The sequence below is a fragment of the Rana temporaria genome, chromosome 1 (assembly GCF_905171775.1).
Source record: "Rana temporaria chromosome 1, aRanTem1.1, whole genome shotgun sequence".
Taxonomy (NCBI): Eukaryota; Metazoa; Chordata; class Amphibia; order Anura; family Ranidae; genus Rana; species Rana temporaria.
Genome location: NC_053489.1, coordinates 446,298,649 through 446,317,278, shown reverse-complemented (window position 1 = coordinate 446,317,278; position 18,630 = coordinate 446,298,649). Strand labels below are relative to the sequence as shown.

Sequence of the window (18,630 nt, the reverse complement as noted above, 5' to 3'; positions counted from 1 at the left end):
ATCATAGTGAGATTGGTGTATTTTAGCAGCAACATTATTGGAAAGGGATGTCTGATGAGCTGCTTCCCCCAATATTGCCATTCCATAAGGTACAAAAATACTTGCTCCCGCTTCACTAGAATAAAGATAAAAATTTGTGTTAACCCTATAAGTTCAGGGTTCAGTAGAGTTCAGGAACTGCTGAATCTGTGGAGAAGTAGACATGTTTTGGGTTGTACTTAGCATCAGGGTCTGGAATATTCAGGGTCCTAGAGATGGAATGTATTTAGCTGCAACACCTTGTAGAATTTTTAACACCCTATGCATAGTCAATATCCATTTTCCTTCACACACACTTTTCAAATTTACCAATGACTGATATTAATGTAAATAAGTGGTCACCAGTAAATATCACTGTAATTAACTTGTATCTGACTCCCAAAAATCAACGTCATTGTGAACCATCACTATCACATTGAATAATGTGATTGTAAATGATCCGTTATGGGAAAAGTCATGCCTGTTTCTATATCACTGTCTAACATGCCTTACCAAATAATTCCTCTCTAGATAAACCAAATAGCAGAAGTATTCCTGTCTGGACACTACAGATGACACACCATTCGTCTTAGGGTCTCTTCCATCAGCACTGTATGTTCTTTTCACATGGACATATTTTATTAAAAATAAATAAACGCAGAACTAAACGCTCTTAATCAACATAAACTATTTGTAATCCCTTGTGCTGCTAGCATTAGAAAATAGATAGGTTAAAGTATATTTTCTTGTGAAGCGCCCCCTGACATCAGGGAGGGATGACATTTCACCTCAGGGTGCAGGGTGGTGGGTGTGGACATTTGTAGAAAGGATGGAAGCCAGACACTTTTAGAATGCAAAAGTGAATCTATGGCTTACAACAGAAGAAAAATGTGGGAGAGATGGTTGGGGCACAGGACAACCGGGAACTATATGCAAAAAGCCTAGCAGAGGGCCAATGTTCCATACCTACGTAGCCACAGCTGTCTCCTTTAGCAACAAAAACTCATGACGCCGTACAGAATTTCCCTGGATGAGTTCTCCTTTGATGTTTCTCCAGCTTCTTCACAGTCGCCGATTCATGAAAAGTCTCCTCTAGTATTTCATCTCAGAACTCCATCCTTCTCAGTATGCCCCTGGGCAACAATAGTTTTTTTCTATCTGGCAGATTATCTCCCATGCCCCCAGACAGCAACCAGGCTCTCTCTGAACAGGTGGCTGGGCCTTCCTTTAGGCCTACTCCGCGGCAGCTGCTCCTTACACACCAAACAAGACCGCAGTTGAGAAAGTCCCAGATTACCTGACTTCCTCCAAATATGTACCCTCTCCCAGCATCCTCAGCGGCCAAATAAATTCCTACTGATTGGCTGGGAAAAGTATGCATTTCCATAACCTGAATTCACTGTAGCTCATCATACTGATGTCAAAGGCAACAGTGCCACCCATTGACAAAAGAGCGAAACCACAGCTAAACCAGACTTAGGAGGAAACCCAAATGATCACGAAGACTACAAATTAGCCAGGCTAACTACTACCTAGCACAGCTAAATTTGCTAGCAGCCCTGTTTAAGACAAGGGTGCTAAACTTGCGTTAAACTTTTCTTTTATATTTCTTTAGTTGCTTCCTGGTTTCTGGCCTAGGCCAAAATTATGTCATATCTCAGGAGTCTTCATAGGCATTTTTCTTTCATCTAGAGGAGGGGAGGAGGGGCTTTTACAGCTAAGCACACCTTCCTGCTTGAAAGCATGGATCATGGAGACACAAATAGATTGGTGAGTTTGCTCTGAATACTAAAAATAATTGAAATATCCTTTTTTGATTTGTGGTGCTCAAATACAGTAAAGTTCTACTTTAAGTACATAGAAAACTTAAGGGAGACAACCTTGATTCCTTTCCACCCACTTATGATCTTATACTTTAAATCAGTTTTGAAAAACCCAAATTGTCTAGAAGCTTAGTAAATGAGCAGAAGTTCTGCTGATGTTCATCATCCAATCATGTGCAAACAAAATAGTTTTTTTTAAATTTTCCTTGCACATGATTGGGTACTCTTTACAAAGTGAAGCTTCACCTCATTTACTAAGTTCTGAAGCAAGTGCATTTGCAGAGCACAACTGCACTTTGCCTTTAGTAAATCAACTCCAATGTTTGACCTTCACACATTAAGCTACTTCCATAACGACCATTATTTTCAGCAATTAGACCTAAAAATTACAACCTTGTTGCTAAAAATAACCATCATATTGGTCAGTAAGAACTCATTCAGATAGCAGCTTAGTGGCGTTCTCCATGCAGAGCTGCATGCAGAAAATTTGTGTTTGGATTAGGGATGAGCTGAACACCCCCCAGAACATGTGTTCGAACATGCGAACATCGTTAAAGTCTATTGAAAACGAACATGAAAAATCAAAAGTGCTAATTTTAAAGGTTAATATGCAAGTTATTGTCCTAAAAATGGTTTGGGGACCCGGGTCCTGCATCAGGGGACATGTATCAATGCAAAAAAAAGTTTTAAAAACATATGTTTTTTTGGGAGCAGTGATTTTAATAATGCTTAAAGTGAAACAATAAAAGTGAAATATTCCTTTAAATTTCATACCTAGGGGGTGTCTAAAGTATGCATGTAAAGTAGCGCATGTTTCCCAGGCTTAGAATTGTCCCTGCACAAAGTGTAATTTCTGAAGGAAAAAAAGTAATTTAAAACTACTAGCGGCTATTCATGAATTATTGGTCCTGGCAATACAGAGAAAAGTAATGAAAAAAATTACAGGGGTCCCTCCTCAGTCCATTACCAGGCCCTTTGGGTTTGGTATGAATATTAAGGGCACCCACTGCCATTTTTTTCAATGACTTTTATCTGTATTACTGGGACCGACAATTCATTAATAGCGCGAGTAGTTTTAAATTACATTTTTTTCCTTCAAAAATTACATTTTGTGCAGGGAACAAGATAAAAAATAAAATGTGTGGGGGTCCCCCCAAATTCCATATCAGGCCCTTCAGGTCTGGTATGGGTATTAAGGGGAACCCCGCGTTATTTAAAAAAATGACGTGGGGTTCCCCCCAAAAATCCATACCAGACCCTTCAGGTCTGGTATGGATTTTAAGGGGAACTCCGCCCCGAAATAAAAAAAATGGCGTGGGGTCCCCCCAAAAATCCATACAAGACCCTTTATCTGAGCACACAACCTGGCAGGCCGCAGGAAAAGAGGGGGGATGAGAGAGCGCCCCCCCTCCTGAACCATACCAGGCCACATGCCCTCAACATGGGGAGGATGCTTTGGGGGTCTGTGACCTCTCAAAACACCTTGTTCCCATGTTGATGGGGACAAGGGCCTCATCCCCGCAACCCTTGCCTGGTGGTTGTGGGGGTCTGCAGGAAGGGGGCTTATCGGAATCTGGAAGCCCCCTTTAACAAAGGGGACCCCCAGATCCCGCCCCCCCATGTGAATTGATAAGGGGTACATTGTATCCTTATCATTTCACACAAAAAAAGTTAAATTGTTAAAAACCACACAGACACAGCTTTATAAGTCCTTTATTAAAAATTTAAAAATTTAAAAGAAAAAAAAGATTCCAGTGATGTCTCGATCTCCACTCCAGTGATGGAATCCATTCTCCTGTATCCAGCGATGGGTGATCTCCATGCTCCAGTGAGGAACACACACACGATCCTTACTCCACTGGTGACACCCTGGAAATGACCACGGCCAGCCTGACAGCTCTTATGTAGCTGAGGACAGGGCCACCTGTCACGTGACCCCGCCCCCTCTGACGCAAGGGGAAATCCCGTGGATGGGTGGTTTCAGAGGGGGCGGGGTCACCCATCCACATCACTGGGAAAGCCCTTGCGTCAGAGGGGGGCAGGATCACATGACAGGTCGCCCCGCCCTCAGCTACATAAGAGCTGTCAGGCAAGGCGTGGTCATTCCCGGGTGTCTCTGGTGGAGTCAGCATCGTGTGCTTGTTCCTCGCTGGATATCATCGCTGGAGTGTGGAGATCACACATCGCTGGATACTAAGGCCTCGTACACAAGACAGAGGAACTCGTCGGGCGAGACAAATCGTTTTCCTTGGACGAGTTCCTTGTTAGGCTTGTCGAGGAACTCGACAAGCTTGCTTTGCGTACACACTGTCAAGACAAAATCTCCTCGTTCTCAAACCCGGTGACGTACAACACATACAATGGCAGGGGAAGTTCGATTCCACTGGCACAACCCTTGGGGCTGCTTTTACTAATCTCATGTTACTGCGTGTTAAGTAAAAGTTTGGTCGGAAACGATTTGCACTTTTCAATCTGTTACAGCGTGAAAAATGCGTTATCTCCATTACAAATGCTACATTTACTCCTGTCTCATACTTTATTCTGAGCATGCGAGGGTTTCTTAGCATACACACCATCGTGTTTCTCGCCGAAAACCAGCCCGACGAGGAACACGACGAGGAAATTGAGACTCCCGTCGAGGAAAAAGAGAGAGTTCTCTTTTTTCCTCGTGGAGTTCCTCAACGGTTTCCTCGATGAAAAACGTATACACGACCGGTTTCCTCTGCAAAAAAGCTCTCCCACCAAGTTTCTTGATGGATTCTGTCGAGGAAACCGGTCGTGTGTACGAGGCCTAAGAATGGATTCCATCGTTGGAGTGAAGATCAAGACATCGCTGGAATCTTTTTTTTCTTTTACATTTTTTAATTTTTAATAAAGGACTTATAAAGCTGTGTCTGTGTGGTTTTTAACAATTTGACTATTTTTTGGTGAAATGATAGGGGTACAATGTACATGTTATCAATTCTCATAAGGGGGCCGGGATCTGGGGGTCCCCTTTGTTAAAAGGGGCTTCCAGATTCTGATAAGCCCCCTGCCCGCAGGCCCCCACAACCACCAGGCAAGGGTTGTGGGGATGAGCCCTTGTCCCCATCAACATGGGGACAAGGTGCTTTGGGGGTCACATTTTTGGGGGGACCCCACGCCATTTTTTTTTCCGGCGTGGAGTTCCCCTTAAAATCCATACCAGACCTGAAGTCACTTTCTGCAGGGACAATTCTAAGCACGGCAAACATGCACTACTTTACATGCATACTTTAGACATCCCCCAGGTACGAAATTTAAAGGAATATTTCACTTTTATTGTTTCACTTTAAACATTATTAAAATCACTGCTCCCGAAAAAATTACTGTTTTTAAAACTTTTTTTGCATTGATACATGTCCCCTGGGGCAGGACCCGGGTCCCCAAACACTTTTTAGGGCAATAACTTGAAAATTAACCTTTAAAATTAGCACTTTAGAATACTCCCATAGACTTTTACAGGGTGTTCCGCGGCTTTTCGAATTTGCCGCGAACACCCCAAATTGTTCGCTGTTCTCCGAACTGGCGAACAGCCAATGTTCGGGTTGAACTCATGTTCGACTCGAACTCGAAGCTCATCCCTAGTTTGGATCCTGTATGCAGGTGGATGCGGATGCATCTGCCAGCAGCTCTGCTGCCTAAATGAGCCCTGCACATGCATTAGCTTATTGAAATCAGTCTTTTTGTGAGATAAGATTTGTAAAATAATGAGAGAAAATTAGGCTTTCATCAGTTAAATGCAAAAAAAAAAATGTACATTTAAACAATATTTATTAATTAAATTTGAATTTGAAATTCAATTTGTGAATTTAACTTTTTTTTTAATTCATAAAGAAATAACATAAATGGGATTAACCCCTTTGAGCCATAGCCTCCAGGCCCTTTAAGGGGTTTAGGATGCCCGGCTGGTGGGTTTATGGTCATGTGACCACCATGATTGGCTGTCATGACAGTCACATGATTGGAAAGCTCCCGATGGTAAGCAGCGATCGCGAGCTTTCCGTTAGCTGCCAGTAACTGTGCCGGGAGCACGAAGGGCACATGCTCTCACCACAGCTGTATACCACCAATTCATGCAAATATGCGGCCCCCCAGCGTCAAGGCCCACCCACCGATTATTTGTGTGTGGCCAGCACCAATGGGTTAAAGATAACCCATCTACCTTAATGGTCTAACCTTAATACAACAATAAGCCTTAACATCATGACCACCCATCATGATCTGTCAAAGCATAGACTGGATTAGACCACTGAAGTTATGCTGTGGTGTCTGACACCAAGCCATCAGTGGCAAATCCTTTAAAGTGATACTAAATTCCCGTTTGTTTTTATTAAAAAATAACAAACATATTATACTAAAGTAAAAAAGTAAATAATTGCGCTTCCCTAAAAGTGTCTAAGGTGGGCAGCCAACACAACAACGAGTATGCGTGTTTTTTTATGCGTCGGAATTGCATACAGAACTTTTCCCATCTGAAAATTTGAGAACCAGCTTTCTGGGAATTTTTTTTCGGAAATTCTGCCAGAAAATGTCCAATGGAGCCTATACACGGTCAGAATTTCCGACCAAAAGCTCACATAGAACGTTTCTTCACAACGCAGCATTAGTTGTGAGGTGGGAACTACATGGATCAGACCTGTTTTTCCAGCACATTCTACAGAGGTTGAACTGAGATCTGAAGAATTTGGAGTTCCTCAAACCATTCTTGAATTTATCAGACCAGGCCATTTTTTTCCCCTTTTATTGGTTGAACTAGATTGACTTGTGTCTTTTTTCAACCAGACTAACTATGTAACCATGTAATTTGAGCTACAGTAGCTCTTCTTTTGGATCGGATTAAATGGCATTAATCAGCCTTGGCCACCCATGACCCTTTTGCTGGTTCGCCGATTTTTCTTCCTTGGAACCCTTTTGGTCCTGACCACTGCAAACCGGGAACCTCCCACAAGAGCTGCAGTTTTGGAGTTGCTCTGACCCATTTGTCTAGCCATTACAAGCCACTCAAATCCTTATGCTTGCCTATTTTTTCTGCTTTTAACACATCAATTTCAGGGACAACATGTTCACTTGCTGCCTAATATATGTCACCGACTTTCACTGGCCATTGTAAAGGGATAATGAATGTTATTCACCTTTCCTGTCAGCAGTACATTATACTGTGTCATGCTACTACAAAAAAAAAAATCATATAAATGGTTAGCATACAGTATACCATCAACAAGTGACAGTAAATTATATCATATGGCAACAACACAAACAATTTAAGGCTGCAAAACCAGTTTATAATAACTAATAACATCACTTGTTATCATTATTATGCAGTATAATATGACCTAGTAAAGGGTGCTGGAATGTTTGTTCTGTAACTGAATTTATGAATGTAGCACTGGATTTAGGAGGGCATTGTCATGGACAACTGAACATTTTTCAAACTGACAGCAATATCGAGGGCAATTTTCACAAAGACTCCAATATTGGGTTGATTGCTCCCATTTTTGTCTTTGGAAAGACAAAATGTCCCCCTCTTTATAATGGGACTTTAAAGGCATTGGAAAGTAACAAAGATTAATATTAAAATTCAAAATGAGATTTTTGATAAGTATACAAAAGTAGAAAAATTGAAAAAACATATAATTATCAAAAATACAATATTCAATAAAAGGCAGTATATATTACCACATCCTGGTAACATATTAAATTGTGACATTATATAAGGCATTAGCATGAATATGTCCATATTGGACATACTCCTAAATTCTGCACTTTATATGCTCTTTTGTCCATTTGTAAGCTTTTATAAGATGGAGTACTTTTGTTCACTTAGAGTACCCCACAAAGTATTTACTATAGCCAGTATTTACTCTTGGAATGCATAAATCCCTATTTGCACAAATAGTATGTCTGACCTTTTTTTACAGGGAGAGGATACCATTTTTTAAAGATACCCACTACCGTTTCCTCACTTACACAGGAAAGAATGACGTTGCATGTTCTGACCCTCTCCCCGTCTGCAGCTTCCTGGAACACATCACACAGTCTCACTGGATCGGGGAGCCAGCTATGATTCCTCAGGAAGTTACAGCTGACTCTCAGACCTGAGTTCTACAGAAGTTAATCTGGAGAGATCCGGGTGCTGAATCCTGTGTTAGGGGATTCTGGACCGAAAGTGTCTCCTCTTAAAAGAAGGTCTGTGGCAGAGACTGTACTTTATTCCGTGCACCATTGCGGCTTTTAGGCCAGTGAGAGGGACTTATGCGGGTGAGAAAACCCACTCTGGCTAGAGTGGCGACGAGAACTGTTTGCTGGAAGCAGGAGTGTTTCCTAACAGAAATTATGCACCTGAACCTATCTACCTGTTTATCCTTCCACCCCTTAAGCCACTTCTTCTTTCTTTAACAAGTTCTGCAAATAAATCTTGGAAAAGAGGTGTAAAGTGTGGACATTGAACTTTTTCAACTCTCATCTGCTACCCTGGACGGCGAGAATATAGAGGTAACATGCCGCCCGAAAATATTGTCCTCTCTCTGACAACACCTTTTTAGTTTCACACTCTTCCTGTCTTCATCTTCTTCAAACCTACTATCTCTCCAACCATCAGTCACCAATAGAAACATTTGCTACTTTATTCTTTCTCTTCTCTGTTACGGACTACCTCTAAAGCTGGCCAAAGACTCACATCTCAGATGGTTCAGCAGGGACTGGCCAAGATTCAAACCATGTATGGGCAGGCTGATTGTACCCAAGTCGGTCCATCAATTAATCAACTTGGGTACAACCAGCATGTCAGATTTTTAGGATGTGATTATTTCCAATACTGACTGTGTTGATCAAGTGATTTTCTTTCCTGAAACCCATAGTTGCAGGAAAGAAAGTCGTATCATCTATGGCCGGCTTAAAGGGGTTGTAAAGACAAAAATATTTTCCTCTTAAATTAAAGTCTGACAGTAGCTGATAAAGTAAAAAGTAATGTTTTGCATTATAACTAGTTTGATACCTGTTGAAATCGAGCCGTTTTATTCACCTCCAGCACTCCTGAATCGTTATTCTCACTGACTTCCTGGTTTGCGGTGCGCATTCATTCTTGCTACATCACGGCCTAATGGGAACTACAGTTCCCATTAGGCTTAGCCTCTATGCCTGTGAGGGATAAGAGAGCATCTTCACGCAGGGCTGTAGTCATAGGGAGGGGGTGAGCACATTCTGCTTTCCACCATGCAAAACGGCTCAGATGCTGGTGGAAAGCAAGAAGAGGAGTGACAGGAAATGGCATTTTCATACCTGGATTACTGTATTTTGGAGGTCAAAAGGAAAAACGAGGTAAGTGATAATTAAATGCTCTAGCTTACAGCAATCAATTGATCTAATAAAAAAACTAACCTTTAGTGTTCCTTTAAGACAAAAGCCCCCTCGTTCTGCCCTGACCTGGCCACATCTGTCTACAACAGCTCCCTCTCATCCCTCTCATGCTTCCTGGAAACACTTGCTTCTGTTTCTTCACAAGAATTAGGCCTCCACCACTACATCCTTGGCAAACAGTTGACACCAGATGTCTCAAAAGACATAGTTGTGGCCTAAAATGAAATCCCTGCCTGGTATAAATCTCTGGTAAAATATACATCCTTCCTCCTTGCTTCAAAACAATCGTATTTTATCATTCTCATTAACACCCTCTCATTGAGCGCTCATCAACCCTTTTCTACGTTTAACTTTTTACTTATTTCCCCATTAACTTATTTACTGCCTATGCACTAGGACATGGGTGCTCAACCTGTGGCTCTCCAGCTGTTGCAAAACTACAATTCCCATAATGCCTCAGCCTTTGGGAGACATGCTTGTACCTGTCAGCGGCTTGCAATGCCTCATGGGAATTGTAGTTCCGCAACAGCTGGAGAGACACAGGTTGAGCACCCATGCACTAGGACATTGCTAATCATTTTAAAAACAAGATAGAGCAACTGATAAAGACATTGTCACTGTCTAGATAATCCCTTAAGCCTAGTACACACAATAAGGTTGTTGGTGTCATATCGAAAACCAATAGAATACAAAGATTCTCGTATGGCAGAATACAACTTAGAAAGTAATGTAATGTGAACAAATGTGAAATCGCTTCCTGATGACATAATCTTTACGAAACGTACATCGAGGCGTTTCCGGTCACGCCATTTCCAGACCCTAGCTTCCAGTTTCTCTCCTAGCCTGAGTGGAACGCACGCCGGTTGGACGTGAGCCCAGCAGTGATCATCTATCGTAATTCATGCAGACTATCATCAGTGCTAGGCTAAGGCACCAACAAATGTAAGCAGACATGTATTTCTGTATATTTGTAAATAAAACAGTATTGCGCTATGGATTGTCTTTCTGTTTCCTTATGAGAAAATTTGGAGGAGAGGAGAACACAGAGGCTTCACCCATTAACTAGGGGTTCCTTATAGGATATCCCTACAGCGCATTAGACCATCTTTTTAAGTAAAGAGGTCATAGCCATCTGGTGAGCAGCTTTCATATCTGAGCACTTTTGGTGTTGTATCACGTTTTATGAGGAACGTTTTTTTTTTCTCTGCCATCAAGATGTTAAATCATCACCAATTTTCACCATGGACTTTTTCAATGTTATATCTCTATAGCAAATTCACTTGTTTATCCAACACTGCAATTTATATCTGCACCGATTTATTTATATATGGTCTATATTATTTGTTTACAGTCAGGTATTAATTTTTATTTGCACTTTATTTTGCACGTGTCACTTTATTCCATGTCATATGGTCTTTGAGATAAGGCACATATCACACAGAGCACCCTACCGCTTATTTTCCAAATTGCACAGTGTTTTCTCATTGTTTTTGGGGAGCAGCTATTGATATTAGGATTGTTCTTATATACTCCTGTTCAGAGGCGGCTCTTTAATTAGGCAAATTAGGCGGTCGCCTAAGGCCTCACACTCACAGGGGCCTCGCGGCTGCCTAACTTACCCAATGCATTACTTCAGTTTTGAGGGACAGGGGACCTTAACGCTCCTGTGCTCAGGCAGCGTTAAGAGCCCTGACTCAGAAGCGGGGCCACCAGCGTCTCTAACAGCCAGTGAACATCAATGACCCAGCATGCCCTCAGTCAATAATGTCACAAGGGGGCGGGTTCACCAGGTGACATCACTGGGCGGCCCTCGCCCCTTTCTTATTCAAGAGCAGGATCTGGGGGCCGTCTTGTTAAAGGGGGCTTCCAGATTCCGATAAGCCCCCTGCCCGCAGACCCCCACATCCACCGGCCAGGGTTATGGGGAAAAGGGCTCTTGTCCTTGAATTATATTTCCCATCATGTGGGCATAAGTGGGGCCCCATGTCAAGTTTTGCCTAAGGCCTCACAAAGCCTAGAGCCGCCTCTGCTCCTGTTTGGCGCAGGGTCCCCCCCCCCCCCACACACACTTCTCATTATTATAATCTCTATACTGATGACACCCAAATCTACCTCTCCACTCTTCAGCTTACCCTTGCAGTCTCCTCGTCTACCACTAATTTACTAACTAACATATCAATATATGGAAAAAATCAAGAGATGGTGTTGCGCTCCAATAGCATAGGATGGTGTAATTGGTAAAATGTAAAAATAACCAAAATAGTATAATTGATAAATGAATGTGCCAATATGCAAATAGACTGACTGAAAGATAAAAATCGCTATAAATGCTAAGATAAGGTGCATCCAAAGGTGTACTCAATGAATGTGCAAACAGTGCAGATAAGGTGACTCAGGAGCATAAATAAAATCATAACATAAAGATAAAAATATATGCAGTCGCAGAGGAAATCGCAGGATGGTGTTATGCTCCAATCAAAATGAATGACTGGACATAACTGATATACAACAATGATGGATGAATAAAACAGTGAACTTGAATAAGAGTGCAAATACATACAAATAGGTGACTGTAGAATGTAAGTAAAATCACATCATATAAAGGGTGGATGGAACCGCAAGATTGTCCAATTGTTACAAAGTGTAAATGGTGCAACTGCGACTCAGTCCAAGAGGTGAAGAAATTGCAAGGTGAAAGTAGAGTTCTGGGTGCAGAAATAGAATCGCAACGTAAAGATAATATATGCAGTCGCAGAGGAAATCGCAGGATGGTGTTATGCTCCCATCAACATGAATGACTGAACATAACTGATATACACCAATGATGGATGATGCAACTGCGACTCAGTCCAAGAGGTAATGCAATTTAATTGAAATAAATTGCAAAGTGCGAGTGAAGTGCTGGGTGCTAAATAACATCTGAAGGTGGCAAGGTGACTTGTTGGTGAATCTTCGGTGTGTGGTGACACCCAAAGGTGTGCTAGCAAATTACATTACGGCTGCAAGGTAAGCAGCATTTAATAAAACCAATGGAATCACTCGGGGGAGAGGGGATAACTCCTACCCGTCCTTCCAGTGGTGTGGCGCCTAGGGGGTTAAGGCTTCCTTCCAGGCTGGGTGGTCAGCAAGGTAAGACAGCTGCAAAGTGTGTCACCAGGCAGGGTAGAGAAAACATAGAGGAGGCTCTCTAGTGTAATATGTTTTAAACACTCATCGGTTTATTCAAACATATAACAAACAGGGTACTCACATTTAAAACAGTAATGCAGTGTATATCAGAAACGAGCAGCGAGCTCACACTGTGCAAACGTCACTTCCGGTGTCCTAGTGTCTGACACGTATCGTCACTGTCATATGACTTCATCAGTCATCACTGGGGGGGGGGGGGGATAGGGCAATGATGTCAGCAAGAGCAATTTGGCTGCACCCACTGTTCGCTCCAGTAGGCTATGTGCACCGCATTACTACTCTTCTTGGGGGCACCCAAAGGTGTCCCAGGCAACTAAAGTGTTCGGGTTTGGCTTGACGAAAAGGTGGCAACCCTAATATAGATGTCACCCTACTCCCAAAACTCAATCTTTCCAATTAACTGAGCTCATAATATTTCTTCCCCTGTCCACCCTCTCTGACTTTTCCTTTGTGATCCTTAGCACAGCTATCATTTCCTCCCCTTATGCCAGGGTACTAGGTGTACTGGGCTGTGACCTCGCCTTTCAGCCCCACATCCGAATATCAGTCTAAACCCCCGTACACACGGGCAGAATGTCGGGAGACATTTGCCGGTACACAAAAATACTCTCCGACATCCTGCCCGTGTGTATGTCGGTCTGTTGGACATGCATGCTGGAAAAACAGTCGACTGACTCCCAATCAGCGCTCTCAGCCAATGGCAGAGAGCGTTGATCAGAGTGTTCTGGTGGGGGGGCTGTCCTGTCAGAAAACAACAGCTCAGTGAGGGAGATCGCTGGACTAACCTTGCATGGTTAGTACAGCGATTTCCGACCAGAGCTGTAAAAAAAAAAAACTGAGGGCCAGATTCACAGTACAAGTACGCCGGCGTATCTACTGATACTCCGGCGTACTTTCAAATTTGCTGCGTCGTATCTTTAGTTTGAATCCTCAAACCAAGATACGACGGCTTTTGGCTTCGATCCGACAGGCGTACGGCTTTGTACGCCTTCGGATCGTAGGTGTAATACTTCGGCGCCCGCTGGGTGGAGTTTGCGTCGTTTTCCGCCTCGGGTATGCTAATTAGCCTTTTACGGCGATCCATGAAGGTACGCGTGGTCGTCGCAGTCTCTTACGTCGTCGCTAGTCGGCTTTTCCCGGCGTATAGTTAAAGCTGCTATTCTGTGGCGTATAGATAGACTTGCCATGTTAAAGTATGGCCGTTGTTCCCGCGTCGAATTTTAAATATTTTTATTTTTTTGCGCAAGTCGTCCGTGAATAGGAAAGGACGTAAATCACGTCTACATTCAAAAAATTACGTTGGTGCGACGTCATTTCGCGCAAAGCACGGCGGGAATTTTTGAAACGGAGCATGCGCATTTCAATCGGCGCAGGGACGCGCTTCATTTAAATGAAGCACGCCCCCTACCCGCCCAATTTGAAATAGGCGCCGAGAAATACACTACGCCACCGTAACTTATGGCGCAAAATCTTCCTGGATTCGAAAGTGCGCCAGGTAAGATACGGCGGCGTAGCGTATCTCTGATACGCTGCGCCTGGGCAAATGTACCTGAATCTGGCCCTTAGTGTATTGCCATTGGTTAAGAAGTTGCAAAATATGCCCCTTCTTAGCCAATGGCACCACCAAGCTAATAATTCACTCCTTATTATCTCTCACCACCTATTATCTCTCCACTATTTCAGCCCCCTCCTTGTTGACCTACCTCCACACAGGCTATTACCCCTTCAGTCTATAATGAATGCTGCTGCCAGACTCAATCACTTTACCAAACGCTCAGGGACCACAAACCCTTTTTGCCAATCCCTCCACAGGTTTTCGTTTACCCAATAAGCAAAACTAAAAATACTAACAACAACCTACAAAACCACCCACAACTCTGCCCCGAGCTACATTACCAACCTCATCTCAAAATATTGCCCAAACAGTCTTCTTCTTCACACCTCCAAAGACCTCCTACTCTCAAGCTCCTTGTCACCTTTTCCCATGTTCGCCTCCAGGACTTCTCCAGGGACTCTCCCATTCTATGGAACTCCCTACCCCAATCTGTCAAGCCATTTCCTACATTGTCTGCCTTTGAACCATCTCTGAAAACTCATCTCTTTAGGGAGGCCCATCTTATCGCTACCTAACAACTGAACTTTTATACCCACACAGTGTTTTAATTTTTGTATTACTTCCCCTAACTTTTAGATTGTAAGCTTTCCTAGCCCTCTTGGCTTGAATTGTATTGTTACAGCACTGTCTTCCTTTTGTTCTGTGCAAACTGTTGGCACTATATAAATCCTGTATTATAATAATAATTATAATAATTGTACACATTGGTATGCAAGGAATGATTTTACATTGCTGTGCCTCACTGTGTTTTGATTTGAATACTGCATGAAACTTTCTACAGATGTAGATGTGGACTCTTAGTTAGACTTATAATTAACCAGTTAGCAACCGCCCTATAGACGAAATACGTCTACAAGGCGGTTGCTTAACTCTGGGAGGGCGTCAATGTACGTCCTCCCAGAATCGCGCTCCCGCGCGCCCTGTGGGGCACGCACACGGGAGTCTCCGTGACCGCCGGGTCCTCCGGACCCGACTGATCACGGATCACGGTAAATCGCCGCTGATAGCGGCGGTTTACCACGTGATCGCTCCGTCCAATGACGGAGCGATCACTAGTAAACAAACCGGCGTCATGTGATGACGCCGGTTCCTCCCTCTCCTCTCTGTACCGAACGGTACAGTGTGAGAGAGGAGAGGGGAGAGAGTGGAAGCAGCAGCAGCTGCTGCTGCTGCTGCGGGCTGGATCTGTGACACATGCAGTCACAGATCCAGCCATCGATCCCTCCCTGTGCAATACTCTGCAGTACCAGCCATACTCTGCAATGCCCCCACACTCTGCAATGCCCCCACACTGTGCAATGCCCCCACACTGTGCAATGCCCCCACACTGTGCAATACCCCAAAATACTCTGCAATGCCCCCACACTCTGCAATGCCCCCACACTGTGCAATACGCCAAAATACTCTGCAATACCCCAAAATACTCTGCAATGCCCGCAATACTCCGCAATGCCCCGCAATACTCCGCAATGCCCCGCAATACTCCGCAATGCCCCGCAATACTCCGCAATACCCCACAATACTCTGCAATACCCCGCAATACCCCGCAATACCCCGCAATACTCCACAATACCCCGCAATACCCCGCAATACCCCGCAATACTCCGCAATACTCTGCAATACTCCGCAATACCCCACAATACCCCACAATACCCCGCAATACCCTGCAATACCCCACAATACTCCGCAATACCCCACAATACTCCTCAATACCCCACAATACTCCGCAATACCCTGCAACGTCGTCTATGGGGATTTTTAAGTAGCGAAGTTTGGCGCCATTCCACGAGCGTGTGCAATTTTGAAGGGTGACATGTTGGGTATCTATTTACTCTGCGTAACTTCATCTTTCACATTTATGCAAAAGAATGAAGAAAAAATACTAAATTTGCCAAATTTTATAACAGAAACAAAGAAAAATTATTATTTTTTTACAGAATTTTCAGTCTTTTTTCTTTTATAGCGCAAAAAATAAAAAACCCAACGGTGAATAAATACCATCAAAAGAAAGCTCTATTTGTGTGAAAAAAAGGACGAAAATTTCATTTGGGTACAGTGTTGTATGACTGAGTAATTGTCATTCAAATTGTGAGAGCACCGAAAGCTGAAAATTGGTCTGGTTATTAAGGGGGTTTACGTGCCTGGTGGTCAAGTGGTTAAGGTCATAGGCATTTGCACAGGGTGCGCCAGGTATGCCTGGGCACACCCTAATCACCCTGTAATGTGCAGATTCCCCCTTGCTGTTTGGATGCAGAGAAAAGGGACTTGGGAAGCTCTCTCCTCAGTCCTTTTCTCTGTCTCAAAAGTGAGACATCAGGTGTCTGTTTAGACCCCCTGATGTTTCACCAAAGCCCCCCAATAGGGCTCCTAAAAATAAAATAATAAAAAACGATTCTAAAAAAATATTGTAAAAAATAATAAAAAAGTTAAAATTGTAAAAAATTGTAAAAACCTCTGTCCTTCTTACATAGTCCACTGCTCTACTGACACTGTCCAATGCCCTACACATATTATATATATATATATATATATATATATATATATATATATATATATATATATATATAAAAATATCTATATTGATATCTATATTGTATATAGAATTGCTTCATAAATACCTGTGAAGTGATGAGAAGTACTTTAGGAGCTTCTGATGTTCATTTTCTATGATTCTGAAAGCATGGCTGACAGCTAGCTTCCCACAGGTGTCAAAAAAATCAAACACAAATTTCTGAAAAGGCTTGGCAAATGTATGGGGCATTTGGCAAGCTCTAGTAACAGTGGGGTAGATTCAGTAAAGAATTACGCCGGCGTATCCATAGATACGCCGCGTAATTTCAAAGCTGCGCCGGCGTATCTACTTTCTGTATTCAGAAAGCTAGATACGCCGATTTTAGCCTAAGATACGACTGGCATAAGTCTCTTACGCCGTCGTATCTTAGGGTACATTCTGCCGCTGGCCGCTAGGGGCGTTTCCGTTGTTGTCGGTGTAGAATATGCTTATTACCTAGATATGCCGATTCACAAACGTACGTACGCCTGGAGCAATTTATTTACGTCGTTTACGTTAGGCTTTTTCGATGTAAGGTTGTTCCTGCTATTAGGAGGCGCAGCCAATGTTAAGTATGGACGTCGTTTCCGCTTCAAAATTTGAATTTTTTACGTCGCTTGCGTAAGTCGTTCGCGAATAGGGCTGGACGTAATTTACGTTCACGTCGAAACCAATACGTCGTTGCGGCGTACTCGGGAGCAATGCACACTGGGATATGTACACGGACGATGCATGCACCGTCCGTACAAAACGTCAATTACGTCAGGTCATCATATATTTACATAAAACACGCCCCCTTCTACATTTGAATTACGCGCGCTTACGCCGGCCCCATTTACGCTACACCGCCGCAACTTACGGAGCAAGTGCTTTGTAAATACTGCACTTGTTCCTGTAAGTTGCGTCAGCGTAGCATAAATACAATACGCTGCGCCGCCGTAACTATGCGCGCCCCTACCTGAATCTAGCCCAGTGCTGATACCATACACGTATATAATCTAATCCTTATATAAAACAAATCCATTGTGAGTACTAATATTTGTAGAAATTAAAGTAGAGAATCGCAAATTCATGTGACAGAAAGTGCATGACATATTACTATGCACCAGTAAATAACTGAGTCTATGATAAAATGTACTGCAATTACAGACCTGACTGCATGTGGACTTTCTCTTTAGCTGCATGCAGAAAAGCTACATTCAATTGTATTGCCCCTGTGCCAATATTAATGCGCAGGGATGCTGTGTTGGATATAATACACTCGCAATCCTTCTGTTTCTCTCCTAATGGTTGAACCTTCATTTGGTTAATTAGGTCACTAATGTTCACAATGGTCTTTCTTCTGGCATGTAATCCTATTCATATTTCGAAATGCTTTTAGCTAAAAAAATGAATAATTCAATATCAACGCATTTTTAAATGCCTTAGAAAGTTTTCTGGTTCAATTGCACTAAATATTGAAAATTTATTTTTATGTAGGTTTATGTTCTCATTACCTATCATTCAGCACCTATACACCACCTGACCGCGATACTGAAAACTATGTAAAATTAGGCATAACATTTTTTAGCTTTATCTTTCACTTTTTTATCCTCCAATTACAATACTCCGTTTATCGGCATTGTCATATCATCGGCAATACAAATAAATGTTCAAAACATAATAAGAAAGCTTTTCATTTACCTTTTCCTCCACCATAAAAAGTGGATCTCCAGTTTCCAGAGAAGAGAGGCTTGCATCTGCATCAGGAGTCGCACATCTTGAATCTGGGATAGCAGTGAATTCTGTGCATGGTTTACATTCAGATGCTGGAAGACAGAGTATGAACATGAATGTGTGAAGTACTGTAAATATATCTTTTTCTGCGCTCCAGAATAATCCCACAGAGAAATAAATTATTTTAAGTGCTTGGAACTTAAAGTGAACCTGTGAAACACCCTTGTATGGAAATCTACATCTTTCCCTATCCCATTTAACTACAGTCAGCCTTTTGGGAAAACAGAATGAACAACTAGGTGCATTCCATATTTTTGGTCTGAAGACATTGGGGGCTGATA

The 18,630-nt window shown here is 42.7% G+C and overlaps 1 protein-coding gene across 2 annotated transcripts in view; it reads right to left on the bottom strand.

Annotated features, from left to right (window-relative positions):
- The window catches only part of LOC120916219 (rho guanine nucleotide exchange factor 18-like), a 144,711-nt gene extending 126,303 nt beyond the window's left edge, over nucleotides 1-18,408 (bottom strand). For both annotated transcript variants that reach the window (XM_040327082.1, XM_040327088.1), the window contains exon 1: nucleotides 18,257-18,408. In XM_040327082.1, coding sequence (XP_040183016.1) covers nucleotides 18,257-18,403 — 147 coding nt within the window. In that variant the 5' untranslated portion in view covers nucleotides 18,404-18,408. The remainder of the gene's footprint in view (nucleotides 1-18,256) is intronic.
- Nucleotides 18,409-18,630: the final 222 nt, after the last annotated feature.